The sequence below is a fragment of the Dunckerocampus dactyliophorus genome, chromosome 4, assembly GCF_027744805.1.
Source record: "Dunckerocampus dactyliophorus isolate RoL2022-P2 chromosome 4, RoL_Ddac_1.1, whole genome shotgun sequence".
Classification (NCBI taxonomy): Eukaryota; Metazoa; Chordata; class Actinopteri; order Syngnathiformes; family Syngnathidae; genus Dunckerocampus; species Dunckerocampus dactyliophorus.
Window position 1 is genome coordinate 12,347,512 of NC_072822.1, and position 20,283 is coordinate 12,367,794.

Below are 20,283 nucleotides of genomic sequence, written 5' to 3' on the forward strand. Positions count from 1 at the left end.
CTTGTCCTCGGCCCCCTTTTATCTTTCTGCTGGGATTAGCTATGAATAATGTCAGGCACCGAAACGCTGTCTCTCTTTTGCTTTCTCTCTCGCTCCTTTATTCCTGTGGAAATGGCAAGTCACATCCTGTGTGACTCATCAGTTTGACAGTCTTTCCTAATCTAATTACAGACAATCCAGTGACCCTCTTCATGTTTTATTATCATTAACAGGGGCCTTGTCAAGGATCCCTGTGGAGTTCCATGTAAACAAACATTACTTTATGTTGAGTTGTGACGTTTTCGCAAAAACGCAGCTCTTATTAGTAGTACTAGTAGTAGTAGTAGTAGTAGTAGTAGTAGTAGTAGTAGTATTGTTATTGTTATTATTATTATTATTACTTTCTGCACTGGCGCAGTTAGGGCCAGTAAAGCCTTCTCTGCTGGCCTAAACACTATCAGAAAAACTGACCTACATTTACAACTTAAATTCTAGTGTATGTTGGATGGAATTATATTCACTTACTGTCAATAATCTATTATATTCATTTCATAGCCTGTCTCTTAGCTGCAGTGCTTCCAGTATATGTGTATTTTAGATTTTTTTGTACAAGCAAATTTCAGCTTCTGTGTGTTGCCATGTCAATTTAATCTGTCCAGGACCTTCAGAATTAGGAGCGCTCGCCTGATTTGGGACTGTTTTTTTTAACCAATTTTAGATTTAACCAATTTCACTGTGGGCCAGCTAGCTGGTGAATAAGTAGTTTATATACCGGTATACTGCATATTTTATATATGTCAGCCTGGGAAAGGGTGTCTTCTAGGGCAGTGTTTATGAGTAAGTAGTAAGTGTGATACACTTTATTTCATTTTTTTTTATCATGTTAGTAGATAAATTTTACTCTGAACGGCTTTATTTGGTGTTTTAGTGTAGAAGTTTGTAGTTGGAGTTATTTAGAGCTGATGTATTTAAAGATAAAGGGTTAGCTGGTTTCTTGCTTATTAACCCACAATTCTGAAATGCCATGCATTGTTATATTGCATGTGTATGCAAGACAGCATACATGTTTTATATAATACACCACTGAAACATTACAACCCTGTGTGGTCACTTGTTTATGCATCATTCTTCTTCTTTAGCTATTAAACAAGTACTACAACACTAATGCTATCAGCTAATGTTAGTTCAATTGTTAAATGCATATTTTGGAATGTCAAACACCAATTTGTTTTAGAATATACTGAGAGATAAAACATCCAGTTTGAAACCTGCCATCTACACTTAATCACCAAAGTGATTGATTGGAATCATTATCCTATTGTGATTGGCATCCATGTTCATAGAGCACAACTGAAGCTAACAGCAGATATACAGTATATAGGACAATGTGTAGTAGTCTGCACTTTGGGTCAGTGATTTTCTAACTGAATCCTTATAGTCCTGCAACCAATTTTGGACTCTGGAGGTTACATTCACATTTTTGCCAAGTGTCTGTTGACCTAAGAGGCGGTGACCTCAAAATCACTTCCATGAACTTTCCTCCATTTCCAGAAAAAGCACAGTATAAACAGTAACAGGAGGCCACAGTAACCTCTCACCTTCGGCCCCGTTTTAGTGTTAACTCCTGTCTCCTGGTAGCTGCAATGCAGTTTATTACATTGTGTGCATGTACAGGGTTGGTGAGCTACTTTATGAGTTATGCACACCCGCTGGGACAACGTCTTAGTGTCTCGTACAAAACATGTATGTTGTAAAGCGCTGTTGCATGGAAAGCCTTCCTCTATGACTCCCAAGAAATTAAATGAATCATTGAGAACTACAGATTATATCCTGTCAAAGACATGCGTGATCCATCCCTGTTATTTATTTACTGGCCTGTTATGAAGGACGATGCTTGTGAAAAGTCAAGCAAGGTCTTCTTTTTGAATAAGCATACACCAACAGTTCAAATTGTGTTTTCTGTAGTAATACGTGCTAAACTCCAAGCAGTGACAGGTACCTTTTACCTGATTCAATGGCATCTCCGGTTTGCCATCAAGGGCAAACAGGACTGCTGACACTACAGTTGATAAACAAAGTGGGAACCTACAGAACTCTTTAGTATCTTTCTATTTTTGGAGTTTGACCGCTTGTCTTGGCTGCACTTTTGAGTGAACTTTGGTGCTTTGGAGGGTATTTGTTTACCCTGAAACCATTGAGTTCATTGGTGCTCCAGATGAATACGTGCCTTTCTTTGTTTTCTTTTTTTCCAAGATTGCTTGACAACATAGGGGAACATGAGATAGAGAGAGCAAAGATTGGAGCCGTGTTAGACTGCCTTGAACAGAAAATGAGTCGCCTCTCTTCCTCAGGAAATCAGGGAATGTTCAACAGAGGAAGTGAGTGGTTAAAGCAAATGGAATTGCATCTGTAAAAAGGTCTTTTGTTTTCTGTCGTTAAACACATTTTGCCAAATGTTTGCAAATATCAGATACTATGATACACCATTCATGCTGTTGTACACAAAAGAATAATATGAGATGCATGCATATGCTTGCATTCATGCCTGCACAAACAAAAAGCAAAACACAGATGGCACCGCATGTTAATACCCTCATTTCCGCAATCAACCCACAAACAAATAGAACAGAATAATCCCTGCCTAAAACTGAAATCAGCAACAACCTGTAGGGGTCACTGTCGCTCCACAGCATGTTCAAGCTCAGCCGTGAATGAAAGTCCCTGATCGATCACTCCCTGAAGGTCCTCTTCTTATGACTGGAGTATGAGAGCTGTCTGTCTGTGATCACAGACTGTTACTGTGCTAACAGAACCACAGACAAATGACAGCAAGTTGTACAACATCTGAATAAAGTTAAATAGCAAATGTAATCAATAGGCCAAAGTCTTTGAAAGATGCACTGCGAGTTCCCCTTGTCACATAAATTAAAGACAGGTTTCAACGTGTGGACAAATCAATTACCCTTTGATGAGAAGAACTGCAGTTGATCAACCATTTGCACAGAACAGCTGGTTGGGCAGACAAAGCTGCTTTAGTAGATCAATATTGGATTATTACGTGAAGTCTTGAACGAATGTTCCTCACAATTACACTTTTCCAAATAATTACATTTGGGACTTCCAAATACCTGCCAGATACCACTCAATCCTAAAAGGTGGTTCTGGAAGGGTAAGAGTGCAAATGTTACCAAGGAAAGATGTGCCATGCGATGCCAGTTGTGTAATAAGGTGTAATTGAAGCAAACAGTGGTTCAACAAAGTGAGTTTTTGTATATTTTCTTTTTCCATTGAATTGTACGAGTTATTGTTCAAATTGTTATTCACAAAACATTTAAAATGATTAATGATTTGTTTTTAACTGTGTTCTGTTCATTCTGCTGCAAAGAGGAGCCAACTCTCTTCCTTTCTTGCTTTTTCAATTCCGTTATATGTGATGACTCGTTGTCTCAATGCTTTTACCCATATAGCAAGTGACGTTTTTCAATGTTGTCTCTGAAGCCACAGGAAAACATATAAAAAGGTCACAGTTGGATGCTATTTTGTGAGTTGTGATTCACGCCCACATCATACAGTCCCATAAGTGCATAGTAAGTACAGTTGTGGCAAAGCAAAGCGGAGCTTGTTGACTTAGAAAAACTAGTTTCAGTGTTTTTGTATAGTGTGTCTCAGATGCTTCGCTGTCTGGTCTCCCGAATCGCATATAGCAGAGGCTAAAAAAAGAAATTCTAGAGGTTTCCTTGAAAGTAAACCCATTTTAATGGGAAACAGATGTAGTTTAACAGCAGTAGACACTCTTTGATTTAAGTGTGAATTGGAGAAACAAGGAGGTCTGTTGCAATGCAGCTAAATGTGCTTAATTTGGTTGTGGTGCTTAGGCTCTCTATTTGGCTGACTCATAAGGAAATAGTTATCTGCTGTCACTAAACTAGAATGGCACCGAAGCTAAAGCAGGACGTGTTCCTCAAAATGTACATAGATACCGCCTTGTGACTGACTACTATTATGAATCATGCTTTATTTATCAATAAATGACACAGTCACAAAATCATAGTTTATCAACTAAAGGGAAAAGGGGGCTCTTACTACATTTTCTTGATCAGTTGTGGGGGAAATTAATAATGAACTGTTATTTTTTCATATTATTTTAAAAGGATTGGAGAATCTCTCTGAATGTTTAGTTGCCAGGGCTGACGTCATGTTGTCCTTCATTAGGCCACGAATCAGCTCTAAGAGCCGTCTCTTTTAAATGAACGACAGGAGCCGGTTTGCGTCGTTGGGAGCCAATTGGGAGCCGGGTAGTTTTTTCCTCGTCTTTTTTTCTGTTAAAGGCGAATGTCATTGGTCAAGAGGTGTGGCGGCGTCTCTGTGGCCACATTCATCAGGGGAAGCGCGGGGTTAAACACACTGTGGTGCTCTTAGAGCCGATGTGTTTGTGAGGAATATGCATGAAGAGATTTTACCTATTTTGACCTCATTTGTCTATTGAGATGGGTCTTTGTTTTTGTATTTTATAATATAACATTATATTATTAGATATTTTGTAGCTGTTCATTGAGGTTTAAATAAATCCATTTCAATAATAAACATTTGATATCATGTATTTTAATACTTTAGTAATTCATTTTACACAATACACATAATTTGGTAATAAATTAATTTAAGACAACAAAAAAAAATCTGAGGAGACATTGGGCTCTATTTAGTGAGCCCAGCCAAAAACGTCTCTCTAAAAAAAAGCCAAAATCTCCATCACTGATCAACAGTGTCTCTGCTGGTTGCAGCCCAGTAGTGCACCTCAATTGTGTCAAGACACTATTAAACCATACACCAATTCCATGCAATCTGCAGTATTCTTAAAAATAATTTAGTCAATTAAATATATCTTCCTAGTTTGCAACACCTTTCCACAAAGTTAGACGAAAATGTGTCAAAACCTTTTCAACTTGGCAGCCCCGGTCTTCTTATTTGGTCTATTTTAATTAGATTGCACAGAAACATTTCTCAACTAAAACCTTCCCAACTTTGCTCTAGTTTCTTTCATTTGCACAGGTGACAATCAGATGCTGTTTTATTCATTGGGTTTATAGAATGCAATTGTAAAATTTTGACGGGGATTATCAATACTAATTCATCCTTTTTTTTTGACGGAAATGAAATTTTTAATTTTCATTGTGTTCCATTTGGATTTACACTTACGCATAGGTAGGTGTAAATCCACATAGCCACATATGTGCGTTTTTACATCTACCATCACATCCAAAATCTCTCCTTTACTTTGATACCAAGATCATCCTTGTAGACCTTGTAGATACAGAGTGATAAGGAGCATTTTTATTTATTTTGGATATGTCATTTTTGAGCCAAAAAAAATGTTTAAAATGGTCCAGGGTTTAAAAGCTTAAATGAACTCATTATTATTTTAATGAATTAATTGTAATTCTACTAATAAATAAACAAATGGAAACCATGAAACCACCCTCCTTAATGAATGTTGTCATTTTAAAGTTAAAAATCTACCGAACTGACGGTTTTCTTTGCGTAAAATGCAAGAGCCCTGCCTGAAGCAGTGGCTCTACTTATGGTACTATACAATAAACTTGTTTACATGAAGTGTCATGGTCGCCTGATGGTTATCAACATGCTGACAATCTCAACACCGGTGGTCCAATTCCTATATGCTGTAAAGTTAATGTGTATTCCGGGAATCTGTCACTCATTCCCAGAATACATCCCGTTGCCCCCCGATCATGTGTTTGGCTGCTTCACACATAGACACAGTATATTGTGTTGCTCCCAGATCAATGTACTGTAGGTGCCATGTTGTGGTTGTTTGGATGGGAAACAGTGCAAAGGGGAGTGGGTGTTTATTTGCCAACAGCTGGCTCAGCGAGTATGCCTTGGCTTGAGGTTCAACCCCAAACACTTCTGAACTTTACTTCTATTCTTTGGCCTGAGTGAATTGCAATTGCAACGCAAAATAAAATCAGGTACCTTGTTAGTTGTCTTGCTGTGACTATCCAGTGAAGCTATTATGTAAATATCAAAAACATGGAAACTGAAATTGAAGCTCACCGGCACGAGTCTTTGGGCTATTCTTTTCATTGTGGTCATGCATGCACCTCCAATTGGCCTCACCTTTGTTTAGTTTAACAACCTCACCTCAGCTTTAAAAGACATACTCCTTTGCCCTCCATCTACACACACACACAGACGGACACAAACCTGGCCTACTAACCCAGCTATCAGCCAGCCCGTGTGACCTGCTTCATGCAACTGCCTGTCCTGTGCGCTTTGGCACATGAACAGCACGTCCACCACAACTGACAAACTGCAGCACGTGAGAAGACTGATGACTCTCACAGTAGCGTACTGCAGCGCAAGAAAGGAAATGATGGTACAGGCTAGTGACAGCACTACTGTCGAAGACTTGCATCTCGTTATGCTCTTGATAGCATTTTTGATATTAAAAAGTCAAGTCACGATGGCTTCACTTCCATACTATTTCAAGTGTGAATGTTTCAAAAGACCTCAAATGATGAAGGGGAAAAAGTGATTTTGGGTAATGAACGGACATTGCAAGAGCCAAAAATACCATCATCCCATACTTCAGGTTTTACTTTGCTGTATTTCTTTGTGAACAAAGGCTAGGGTGCAGGCTGCGGCTGGAACCAGCTAGATCAGACCGGTAGCTGTTAGGGAGAGGGGGTAGGTGGTGGGAGGTGGAGGAAGCAGGAGGAAGGGGGTTGTTGGATTGTGGATATAGCTGGAGGATGAAGAGGAACTATAAGAAAGGGATAGAATGGCTGGAGGAGGCGAGTCTTTTGCAGAGTGGATGGATGGTCTGGCAGACAGACAGCTATGGGGGGCACCCCCACTGCTCCTCCCCCACATTAGTCAGTGATGTAATGCAGGCGAGGGCTATTTTTACTGCTATTCTACTGCTGCACTGCTTCCATAGCTTCAGTTACATCGATCAGCAGTGATACTCTCTGGGAGTGTGAGGACAGCAACCACCAGTAGCACACGGTCACTGTAACCAAGTGTTGCTCTACATATAGGCCACATTTACACTATACTGAACTAGTTTATCATTGACTTTATGAAACGTTTACAGTGGAATCCCTAAAGTTAAACACCTCAGCAATCATACAATATGGAGTTTGATCCAAAAGATTCTTCTCTGTGCTGGTGGTCAATACAATAATGCTGCAGTATCTCACAAAACTGAGTATACCACTTACAAGTTCAGACATCATTTTACTATTTTGTTATCTTCTAATTGGACAGTACTGTTGAAATGAAACTTGGATATATTTTAGAGTAGTCCTTGCACAGTAGATCTATACTGCTATACAAGCTATATAATGATGACGGTTTAGTCAAGTTTCATTTCTATATTGTCCCTTGAGAAGAGATACTGTCAAAAAATACTCACTTTTGTGAGCTACTCCACAATGATTATAACATCTGCTAGTGAAGTGTCTCCAGTTTGAACAATTAATATTAATAATACATGTGTAATACATATGCATAAGTTCTGTTTTCAGCTTTTAGATTGAAATTAGGGCAAACGTCCCCTCTGACTTCTTTTCCAATGTTTGCTTGTTTAGGCTCAACGTGGTACTTTTTTTGTCAGTTTTCAGGAAAAATTATGTCATATCAACAGCCCTTAAATCCAAGAAATTGGAAGATGAGCAATGTCATGGTTACAATAGTTACAAATGTTTTTCAAGTCCATACATTAAGTGGTTGATTTGTGCCTAACATGTAGCTGAAGAGCCGTGCTCATAAATGTGACTGGTCCAGGTCACGGGCTGTTTAAACGACTCTGCTTTTATTATAAACCTAAAATCAAGATGCAAGAGGCGCTGTGCTGCCCGATGGGTGTAACCTATGCAAGATGAGGCCACTGAGTGCAAGTGTTCTTATTTTTCGTTTTCAGCAATGGCTTGGCTCGATCTCATCACGTAAAGCAAAACAACACCTTGTTATGCAACCTTGCAATCTTGCAATTAATCAGCCTGTTTTTATTTTTGGATGCTTATACTTCGGGTGTTCCCGTTTGACCAGATAAACCAGCACACGCAAGCAATCACATGACAGTCTGCGCTGACGTGTACCTCCCAGTGTCTGCTATGAGTTAGTCTGTAGCCTGAGGGTCTAGACAAGTCGACTCCTGGTGACTTACACAATACAGAAGGCGAGCTGGGGTGACAAAGGACAGGGCAGGCAGATAGGTCCCGATAAACCCTCCATCCACACCTGACACCTCCCCACCCTGATAACCTCCCCCTGCTGTGGGTCATCATTACCTGGGTGCTGCTGACATGTAACCAAGTTATTTTCCCAGTGACCTGAACAAAGGCCACATGCTGTAACTGTGACCTCGATACCTACATAACAAAACTTAGACAATAAGACCTTCATAAAGGGCTTATCTATACCTGCACCAGTATACTGCTGCTGACTTTAAACAGCACACGTCTCAAATTTTAGAAGGTCTATATTGCCTTGTCTTATCATCAAGACACAAGCAACAGGTGCACTGTACCATTGAAGTATAGTCCAATGTAAGTGTGTCCAAGGTTGTCCTTCTGTCTGTGTGTAATGAGAAGTAGTTACTGATTTATACTCCCTTTGTACGACTTTGTATGTCATTGCTGTTGTTGCCTACAAGAAGCTGCTCAATCAAGAGTCAAATTTGATTTGGCCTCCTCCTCGTTTCTATGAAGTTAATACTTTATTTTTTATCCCTTATGTCACTGTCCTGTGATTGTCATCATGTCAGCGATTTAAGCTCATTTTACTGAACAAAGACCCTGCACCAGGTTTGTCAACCTGACTGACTACTAATAAAGTACAATACATTGCTATAGCCGCCCCATTGTGCTGCAGATGCACACTTAAGCAGGCTTAGCGTACTGTTATAATGAATAAAATTGCAGCTCTCATGGATAAACGCCCCCTTGAAGCATCCACTGATTAGCATTTAGCAAAGTCAGCAGACTGCAACTCACAGAGGGCGGACAACAGACAAAAAGATACCTGGTTTCTTGAAACTAAGTTACCAGAAATTTGAAATCTGCATCATTGTGTGCTAACAAATAGACAATGAGGGGTGTTTGTAGTGGAACCTTTAAGTTCAGAACAATTCCTTCCTAGCTGCTGATCCACCTCAGATGTGTTTAGATATTGAAACAATTTTCCCAAAAGAAATAACAGATGTAAAAATGATCTGTTCCAGGATCAAACGGTCACCCTCATAAAATCTTTATTAATTCTACAGGCAATGTTTTCAGGAATACAAGTGTAAAAATAAGTTCACCACTGTAAAAGGGTCCAAACAACAAAACACTTAACCTAGGAGGATGTTAAAATGCAGTTGCCACTTTGATATTCTTCACATTTAGTATATTAAACACACCAAAATCCTTCAAATGTAGGTCCAGATATGCTAAGCAGTTGAAAACAGTTGCACTTGAAAATATTCAACCCCCATCGTCAATTACGTTGGTTTCAACATGTACAAACTTTCCATCCATAAATCCATGTATTTTCTTCCGCGTATCCGGGTGGCGGGGGCACCAGTCCCAGTCCCAGCCCAGCTGTACAAACGTTTAATAAACAAAAACGTATTGGATTTTTTTTTTAGCAATTTAAATTGCCTTTAGTTTGGTTTTATTGTAAACTACTAAATGTTTTTAAATTTAGGTATAAATTCACAATGAGGGTTGAATATTTTAGCAACTCTTTTCTAACTCGGGCCGATAAGAATGCCACTGTTGACCGCAAATGGCCCATGGGCCAGACTTTGGACACCACTGCCTTGTGTTAGCTTTGATAACAAGTGTTAATTTGTCGATTCTTAATAATTAGCCCACTTACTTCTTACTTTGTGTGTATGGTCTTCTTTGAGAATCTGTCAACACCCCTTGTTGAGGCTGGCCCTTGTTTTGGAATAAGTGTTGCAAAAAAGTCACATTAAGCACGCATGCAGGTTTAATCCTTTTCTCGCTTGCTACAATATGCTGATGTGTTGCTTTTTATGTCTTGAGAATTAACATATTTTAACATATTTTTATTCAAGACTTTGGTCAATGTGGGGACTAAAGCCACTACTGTGTATCTGCATGATTACATGTCTGGGGTCGACTCCTGGTGACTCCTGGATTACATGTCTGTTATTTTTGTTTTCTAATTGGGTATATGGATGTGTCCCAACTACCTGAGCAGCTTCCCTGTCTGTCCCAGGCTCAATTCCAGACACTTCAGGTATGAGTTTCCTTCCTGTGCCATGCCTCCCACTCGTACCCTTCAGGGCTTGGATTTACTCATGAGTCCCATTTATTTAAAAAATGATTGTCCGTCCTCTTACTCAAGCTGTGGCTAATGTGGGGAAAACCTAAAATGGTCATTTTGTATTTTTTTGTTTCTTTACCAAAAGAAAAAATAAATGACAGTAAATAGTTAAGTAAAAAGACCGTAACAAATTCTGCCTACTACTCACACAGATGTGGTGTACCTTCATATCACTGTTTATGATGAATACATGTCCTGTTGTCCATTTACAATGTTACTATAGACATAGCAAATTAGCCGTGCCAATGGTAAATGCTGATAGAAGAGCATATATGGTCATGTTGTGTGTACCATTCAATTTCCTTTGAGGTGAAAGACACTGTTATGTAACTAAATGTGGCCAGGGGGCCCTTCGTTTGTTGTCTGAGGTGCTGTGCTGCCTGATGGGTATAATGTGAGTAGCAACTGACAACAAGTTATTATTCACTCCTCCTCTTTTCGTGGCACTCCTCTCACCCGACAGCCTGCAGGTTATGTAATAAGAACCATGCCTCATTAGCACCGCCCTTTCAGCTTTCAGATGGCCATCAGTGTCACAGGCCTAATTTGCCCCTAATTTTTCAAATATCTGAGCATACACAAAAACGACCTGAGCATTCCTTGGACGTCTGTGAGCAGCATCAGATGTGCACACTGTAGTATCGCACCTGTCCAAAACCTGAGAAACCTGATAACTTCCATTCTGTCATATTTTGTATATGACTGGTTTCAAACAGACGTCAAGGAGGATTCCACAGTGTAGCTTTCTTTATTCTCCACTTCAGACAAAACAAGCCATGGAACTATCTCATACAATTAACCATCAGAATCTTGTAGAAAATGTCTAATTTCTAATTTAATTTACCATTTATTTTCTTGTTTACCATTTATATTGTTAATTAGGTATACTTTCATTCCCTAATTGGACTTTCACTTTCTGTTTTAAAGCAGCCTGTTGTGGCACTATTTTATGCTGAAAATTTACTTGCTTTAATTTACTTTGAATATAATTTACTTTAATTGATGCCATATGTATTATATATGTTTACTTTTGTCAACAAAAAAAAGTAAATTAACTCTCAAACGACCTTCCGGTCCCTGCAGCAACACAAACTCAACTTCCTGTGTCCGGTACGTCTGGCCATCAAAATAAAAGCATGGCAGTAAAACATTCAGTCACGCCACACATTCACTGCACACTTTTCATTCCGAAAACTGGCTTGCTACTTTGGCTTTGCAGCATTTTTTTTTAGAGAAGCCCTTTCTCATTCGAAAAAAGACAAATTCTCACCTAGTTTCACCTCTTGTTCTTGTTCTTGTTCTTGTTTGCACATACTCTGACAGCCAGTTCACATGAAAAGAAATACTTTTTTTTTTTTGCTTTAGCTTAGTAAGTTGATGTTGCTCTGCCCCTTGGTTTCACCATAATACGATGTTGCAAGCAACATTTAGCTCTCTTAACTCCTGCTGCAGCATTAGCTATACGCTAACCTGCAAAACAGCGTCATGTAACTTGCTGTTAATAAATTGATTAGCTGCGGTAGTAAATGCGTACCAACAGGATCTCATCATTGGCAGGACAGTGTTTCCATTGTGTTGTTAGCGCTTGTTGTTACCTGTCACTGAGTTGGGTTGCAAAATGGTACAGAATAAATTGTTATTGTTATTGTTTATTTAGTTTACAGTTCAGGTTGGAATCTATTTTGTGTGCTGCAAGGATTTGCTGTGCGCTGAGAACGCGAGAGGGAACATTGGCCACATGGTTTTCCATTGCCCTTATTGGCTTTTCTATACTCCTACCTGATGCTCTTCCCATGTTGATTCTCCCAGTCCCTAATCTCCCTCTATCTCTAGAATGCAAACTTGTTTTCTGCATTTGACGGAGTTTTGAAGTTTTGAAAAAAAAAAGCATTTTTAACCTGTCTTCTGCTTGTAACACGTCTGCATTATAGTCTGTTTTGGAGGAAAGTAAATTAATATCATGGCACAACTGCGCTGTAGGACATGCTACCTCCATGAGGTGTAAACAGTGCACTGGGCTATTTTTCCAGCAATGTAGTGTTAATTGTGCTTTCAAACAAATGACCATGCTAAACACACTCCACACAGACATGCTGCAAATAAAACTGAAGAACCAGCATCTTCCACCGCTCAGACAGGATGGTCATCTAGTCCAATGAATTCAATTATTTTTGGGGTTATTTGCTTAGCCTTTTGACTGTCACGCTCATATGGGTGAGTTGATTATGTTAGCTCCCGTCTGCTGCTGTACCGTGAGCCTCGAAAACTCGCCATACTCCGTGAAGTGTTTGTTCTTCAAACAGGGATCTCTACAGGCTGCAGTACTGGCTGCAATAGCACGAGCCACAGGTATTTGTGATCAGCACTGAAAAGGCACGTATGCCGATCACATGCTAATGATAAAATTATATGTTTTGGATAAGACAGAAAAAATGCTTTCTACTTATTCTGAAGTTACATGTTACATGTTTCTTAGTGCCCTGGAATATGTGTAATAAATGTGAAACAATGCATTCATATACAGTATATTTTTGTTTCTCCCTTGCAGATCTGCTTCCTGGTATCGGCTTTCCGTGGACGGGTGTTTGCTGAGGACAGCTGTGCAACTCTGGCGCTCTTCTCTCACTATTTCCACCTCAGCCAGTTTTTTTGGATGCTAATACAGGTAATAGCAGGTGTCAAGTTACACTCTTGACCCTTACATAATGGCTGTAATACATTTTCTCTGTCGCAGTCACAATGTGGCACAATGAGCCTCCCCTGCGATAATATAATACGGTTGCGTGTTACTTTTCTGGAGCATATTTTGTGGTGTTTTCTGCTCACCTCAGACTCGGTTTACTCACCATAGGAGCTAAAAATCAATTCATTTTGCATGTAAACGTCACTGATGTTAGGCTAGTAGGTTTGAAAAATAGTTTTTTCTTTGTTTTTTTCAAGCTGCTGTGCCTCTCCCATAGTCTTCTGGTGCCTCACACTTTGAAAACTGTTCTATGTCAGCAAATTCCTACTTGTACTTATCACTGTAGCTACATCACCTCATATGAGATGCAGTAGTTATTGTTTTTTGCAGCGCTGCACTTTTAGCACATTTCTACTTCTGTTCTTAATTTAGTTAACACTTTGTACATATTTCATGCTAGCCCAGTAAAAACAAGGTTCCCTTTCTTTCCTTATTTGGAGTCTGATCCCCCACCTCCCACCCCCATATACCTAATCTCTGCGGTACGTGGGCTCAGGCAGGTTTTCATAAGAAGGGGAGATGAAAGTACTAGAATGCTGCATGACCTGACCTATGACCCTGAACTGGTACCACTTAGTAACACCTCACGCAAGCAGCCCCTAACTCCTCCTCCATGACCAATTGCTCCCCCTCAACCTAAAAATATGAATATGATTCTTTACTACTCAATACCAAAGTGCTTGATTTGTCCATTTGGCATGTGTTCTCTACTTAAATTCTGTAAAATCTACAAAACACAAAACCAAAAAAAACCTATTTTGTTGGAAGTGATGAGTATGTAGATCTTGACTTAAACTCATTTTAATCCCACACATTTTTTTGTGCATTGTAAGGTGTTATATTTAAACAAGATGATGAAAATCTTAAGATTCGGAAGAACTGAATCCAAGACAAAGGAGTAAGTGACATAATCTGAGTGGAAAAAACTCTATTGTCCCCTTAGTTGTCCTCTTGCATAAGTTGACCTTTTGTAAATCATATCATAATTATTATAATCTCCCCAGGCAGCTACAGTATGCTATTATTGGCACAGTGTTATAAGTTTATCCTTTTAATTAAGCTACTTGAGGTCCACCACAAAGTTTGTGTTATACTGGGACTAAAGAGTTTTTTCATTGCACGTCCAACGGGGTGATATCTTTGCATAATATGGAACACATAGAAGGAATTATATTAGTAGCATAGCTGAGACATGCCTGACATCATCAGCTCTTGAAACTCCAGAAGCTGACAATTAAAATATCACAGCCACTCTAGCTGTAATTGATGGCTGTCACCAAACCTCTTTGTCCTCTTTAAAGTCTTTCCATTGGGCTCAGTGATGTCTCACCACAACTATCAGGCAGACACTCTAGCCTAGCTGATATTAGCAGGCGCCAGCAACTCAATCTCAAACCACAAGGAAATCAATAACTGCACAGTGTATCTATATAGGGTGTGCATCTAGTCAGGGGAATAGGCACTCACCGCCAGAAGGCAGCCAATATCTGAATCCAGACCAGTTTGGCTTGACTGCAGGGACTCACTCATCTTCTGGGGAGGCCCGCATATGATTACATAACAGTGCTGCTCCTTTAAGTCAGCAGAAAATGTTAGTTTGCCGTGTGTGTGTCCAGTCTCTCTCTGCTGGTTTGCTACACAAACACAACATTGTTTTGCCTTGATGTGCTGCCAACAACCATTAAACTCATGTCCAATAACCCAGGAAGCATTTATCCTCACAGCTAAAGCAACAAGTCGTCATTTCACCTTAAAAATAACAGCTTCATCGTACACTGCCTTGTAGGAAGGAGAATAGTGTGTCTGTCATTGACATGGTGATGACCCTAAACCACCCACATAAGTGGCCTGTAATACTGGTGGACCAGCCAGGACAGCTGTCATGTATTAGCGCTAACATAGGGTGAATGTTCAAAGGGCTGTAAATGCTTATTTAAAAAACTTAGAACAGTGGTTTCAAAGTGTGAGTGTGAGGTGCCAGAACTCTCCAGTGGAGACACAGCAGCTTAAGCAAAACAAAGAAAAACATTCTTAAAGCTAAGCTAACTATAGTTGTGTTATAAAGGAAACTTTATCTCAAGCAGTTTTTCACTCGGCTTATTACCGTGTACTTTTCAGCTAAAAAGGTCTTTTTATCATTTTTACTGCTATAACTTGAAAGTAAATTACACCTCACAACCATCAGGGTGCCTTGGAGCATAAAAACAGCATACAGTGTAAGGACCTCTGATTTAGTCAGATTTTTGGATTGTTCCCATAAGAAATTATGGAAATAGACAAATCGAACTGTCATCATCATAAAACTAAAACTTCAACCTAAAAACAACTTTAAAAAGTAGTGACAAATGTGAAGGACCCAACACATTTCCTTGTAGCATTCTTACTTGTAGGAAAAGCAATGGATTTAGTTTTTCTTGGTTTTTCTTCTTCGAACTTGAGTATAAAGAGTCTGTGAGGTCAACTCAAAGGCAACACAATCCATTTGTTGCGTTGTGACAGTTTCAGCCAGCTCACATTGAAGGGAAAGCCCAGTCTTTAATCTTGATTGTGACATTTCCCTATTGTCTTAGCGACACACACTTCAGCTGTTACACAACCACAGTTGCACGTGTGTGTGTGCGTGCGCGTGCAGCAGAAGCAGCATTCATTGCGTCACTTGTTATACAATGTAGTTATGATTATGGGGAAGCAGAGGTTGTGTGAGGAAGAGATCAGCATCCCATATTGTTATTTGTTATATCACAGTGCCAACAGGCGCGATACAAATGTGTTGACAGATGCACAATCCCAAACATCATCACGTTTATCGGTGTTGTATCATGGGTCCATTAGTCTTAACACTGTGCCTTTATAATGTCAAACTCTGTGTCCTCTCTGAGGTCCCATCATTTTAATTTTGTGAACTTTGTAAGCTTTGCCCCCCTCTCACTGTTTATTGAAACAAACTCTTTTACATGCTTGCATATTGCTCAGCAAAAGGAGCTTATGTAACAATGAAGCATGTCTTTGCTGGATGAATCAAAACCTGCTTGGTGACAAAGCAAACGTGACCATGTTGGTATAATGCTTTGTGTTGCTTCTGCACTAAATGTTGATATGACAAAATATTTCTCATTTCAGCCACAATTATGTCCTGGGCCTGGCAAACTATAAATTCAGGTCATTTGTTTGAAGTTATATCCTCCATCTTTTTCCCTAGGCGGTGAACTTCTGGCAGATTCTTGTAATGAATGATGAGCACACAGAGCGCCGATATCTTCTCTATTTCATGTTGGGCTGGGGTCTTCCTGCTCTCGTCATCATCATCCTGGTAATCGTGCTGCTTGGAGGCTTCGGCTGGAGCATCCATGCTGTCTATGGATTGGTGCAAGGTGACGTGTAAGTCAATAGTGCTTTTTTGGCAGTGATGTAACCTGTTTTTTCGGTAAACACCTGATCTTGTGACATCATGTAAGGTGATGGCGTGTCCAATCACAGGAGTGAACCAGTGAATGAGTCACAGTGGTGCGAGCCTCTCCTGACACAGAAATTTGAGTCTCACTACCGGCAAAACAAATTAAAAAAGCAAACCAAAAGCAACCATACACTGGTCTGCTGTGTTTGTGTGAGCTATAAATAACCACTTTACTTCTATAGGTGGAAAAACTGTAATCTTTGAACAAACAAATGACATCACTATTTGTGCAAGTGACTGTTTTTCATGCCTGGCATGCACATAAGTGTTAGAAAGTCAAACAAAAATAAAGATTGGACACACAAATCTAAAATTAGCCAGTGGCCTTAGGTGTGGCTGTTATCCTTGGGACCGAGTGTGTACGCCAGCTTCCTGTGGGTGGGTTACTGGCCATGAGACAGTGAGTGCATAGACGTGACATTTGAGGATAAAGGGGCATATTCAGCTTCCCCGAAAAGCAAGGTTGCCTTCCTCTTTTGCGGGAAAGAGGTAGCATTCATCAAAATATATCCTGTTCCTGTCACCACTGTGACAATGAAGATACCGTCTCATTTGCACGCACTCAACGGGCACAACATTCAATACACCTGCACATTCAAAGGAGATCTGACACAGGCAAAGGTATTCATTTAACAATATAGACATTTATGTGTTGTGAATATGTAACCAAATTATGACTATTAAATAATACACACACACAGGCTGTAAAGGTTTAATTATTATTACAACTCCAAAATGGAATTCCTTCAGGTGTACCCAATAAAGTGGACAGTGAGTGTAGATGGCATGCACAGTGCAATATCTAAAATCATGGTTTTGTTAGAACAAATGGGAGTTAGAACATTTTTGTGCAAAATGACTGATTAGTATAGTATTAATAAGGAAGGTATAATATGGACCCCTGCAATATGCATACTTTGGTCCCATGCTTACAGCAGACTTTCTTGCTTACTTACTAGGGAGTATTTTCATTATATTCAGCACTTTTACATTATCATTGAAAGAAATTGATTGAAGCATAAATAAAGTCAGTGCCTTTGAAAGCACTGCAGCAGTTTTTGTACAAACGACCTTTGCTATTTCCTTCAAGTACCTGCTCCACCCTTAAGTCAATAACACTGACTTATGGGATCAGGATTTCGCGAGATTCCCCTTTTCTTGTGAGATTTTTAGTATAGTAAGCTCTCAGCCCCTCACAAGGCCAGGACAGCACAAATATCCATATTAGATGTTGTTTACACTCTCACCAGTCCATCTGTGCGATGCAATGGTGTATTTGGCATACCTCATGCAATGTTATGGCTTCTACTGAGCCAATTATTTCTCTGAACACTAACTTAAGCCTCGAGTCCCATCTGGATGTTGTACTCCCACCAAACTTGAAACGTGAAAGGGGCAAAGTCACATGAGTGTTTTGTTGTTTGCTTGGCACTTACAGATTAGTATTAGGAGGGTGCTGAGTTTCTCAGATTGTGGCTAGAAGCTGGGAAAGAGATGCTGTGAAACTGTGAGGACATTGGAAACACACACCAAAAGAACTGTAAGAAACAACCAGCAAGGTACACGAAGGGAACACAAATATTGAGAAACACCTGTTAATCACATTTTAACCCTCTAGTGAAGTTTTTTTTTTTTTATTTGAGTATACAGCCTCACACACTTATTAAACAAATTGAAAGTATAAAATGTATAGTTACTCAAAGCGGGAAATCTAAACACTTGACAAAAAAAACATTATGATTGAAGCATAAAGACATACACGTGAAAATTCTGGGCTTTCTAACAGTAGTACATATATGCTGTGCATTTTACCCGTATTGTCACTTATTTATAAATTACTACTGATTTGAGAGATTGGAGATTTTTTTTCTGCTGAAAAAAATGGCCTATTTCAGGAGCAAAAATGAAATATATATATTTTTGGACCAAAAGTCTGTCTGTGAAAGTAATGTGTTACTGTATAAACTGTATATACAGTATATATAAACAATAGTTTATATAGCTATTTTCAACTACATGAAATCTTGCTTCTAGTGCCATGACATGATACATCGTTTCTTTTCTCTTCTTTTATAGGTGCTTCATCCCGAACGTCTATGCAGCTCTGTGCACAGCTGTGCTGGTCCCTCTCATCTGCCTGGTTGCTGTGCTGGTCGTCTTCATCCATGCCTACCAAGTCTCTCAGCAGTGGAAGGCCTATGATGATGTCTACCGCGGACGCACAAACAGCACAGGTACACCACACATCTCAGTAAGATTAGTATTGACAAGACTATTTATTGTTCAGGATAACTACATGGAGACTAAAGGGCAGTTTGATCTCCTTCTTTCATGTCTTTACCCAACACATCATGCAATTTTAAAGTTAATAATTTCAACGACATGCACTGTTGTAGCCTAAATTGCTGTCAATCCGGGCTTTGGTATATTCCTATTCTGGTTTGTGTGATTGTAGTTTGTTTCGTCTTTACTAATGTATTTCTTGAAATGTTAATTTGTTTCAACGTTTGTTAATTTGTTTTCTGAAAAGGGTTTCACAGTTACTTAAAGTGTTTTGCTCTTCTGGGCCACCGTACTATATGTTTGTTTTACAGTCAAATGTGCTGAATGTGTCATTCTTTGAGGGTATTTAACTGAGAGGTAATGAAATGGGCTCCCTTGCCAAAGCTATACTGTATACTGTAGTCCCTTTGTGTCCAGTGGCAAGCAGTTTGATTAAATGTAGGTATTTTGACTGAATTGCAGTAAGAACCGCCTGAAAAATGTCTTAGTTGAGCTTCAAATAAGGTTCCTGACTGATATGATAGTATTATCGCTAAGCACGCAATTTGGGAACACGACGTCTGTTGAGTGAAGAAGGCAGAGAGGAAGTATAACTTTTAGACCCAAAGAGCAAGCGTGGGAGGGAGCAACAGCAATGCCAATGCCAGCTAAGTAAGGCAAAGCATCATGTACCACTGAGTGCGTGAGCCATGTGAGCGGACTACAACGATGGACTGACGTCACTGAAATGTGCGTTCCTGCACATTTGTCCAAACCTTCAGGCAGCGAGGAAAAAAACATGTCAGAACATATGGATTAACCCAAGCAATGGTGTTTATTTAAAGCAAGCTCTTATCACACGTCCACTGGTTTCACAAGGTGTGTTTATATGACAAGATGTTCTTTTCAGCTGATAAAATATCTGTTGTATTGTTGTGCCTGGTGGTGTTCCCTCACTGCACTTTGATCACAGATTGCTTAGGAATGTAAGCACTTACAGTAAATGGGACCGGTGAGATTTGCTTGCATAGCACTTACGTTTTTTGAAATGTATTACTTTATTAAAATGTTTGAGTTGTCACATTTCTATATAGTTTTTTCAAAAGCTTTGAAAAGAAAGCATGTGAGTGCATGATGTTGTGTTCGAACACTTTGCACAGTAGATACTCTGCTGTTTGTCATTGTCCTGCTTTGAACTGATGTTACTGGGTTAAAGTAGCACTCCTGCAAAGCCTCAACATGCGGTCTGTTATGTCACGCTTGGAAATGCAAGGCATTCCCTCTGCATTGCTGTGCATCAACCTATAAAACACAACATATATCTACCCACAAATGGATGTGTCTAGGAAAAACAGGGTGCTGCTGTGCATGTAGGTTTACACACACGACTTGGGCGTAACGTAAGCTCGCTCAACACAGTTATTACAGCTGTTCGTTGTTACAGCTGCTGACTTCTGAGAGTGTCAAATCTGCGCCGTCCGCTGTT

The 20,283-nt window shown here is 39.6% G+C and overlaps 1 protein-coding gene across 8 annotated transcripts in view; it reads left to right on the top strand.

Moving 5' to 3' along the window:
- Nucleotides 1-20,283, top strand: part of adgrv1 (adhesion G protein-coupled receptor V1) — a 100,649-nt gene that overhangs the window by 62,747 nt on the left and 17,619 nt on the right. For 6 of the 8 annotated variants that reach the window (XR_008570027.1, XM_054773172.1, XM_054773173.1 and 3 more), the window contains 3 exons: nucleotides 12,887-13,003; nucleotides 16,281-16,459; nucleotides 18,612-18,769. Coding sequence is in view for 5 of the 8 variants with exons in the window: in XM_054773172.1 (XP_054629147.1) it covers nucleotides 12,887-13,003; nucleotides 16,281-16,459; nucleotides 18,612-18,769 (454 nt within the window). In the remaining 3 variants the exon portion in view is untranslated. Of the gene's footprint in view, nucleotides 1-12,886; nucleotides 13,004-16,280; nucleotides 16,460-17,973; nucleotides 18,095-18,611; nucleotides 18,770-20,283 lie in introns of those variants that run through there. The other 2 variants (XR_008570029.1, XR_008570030.1) reach the window with 2 other exon arrangements.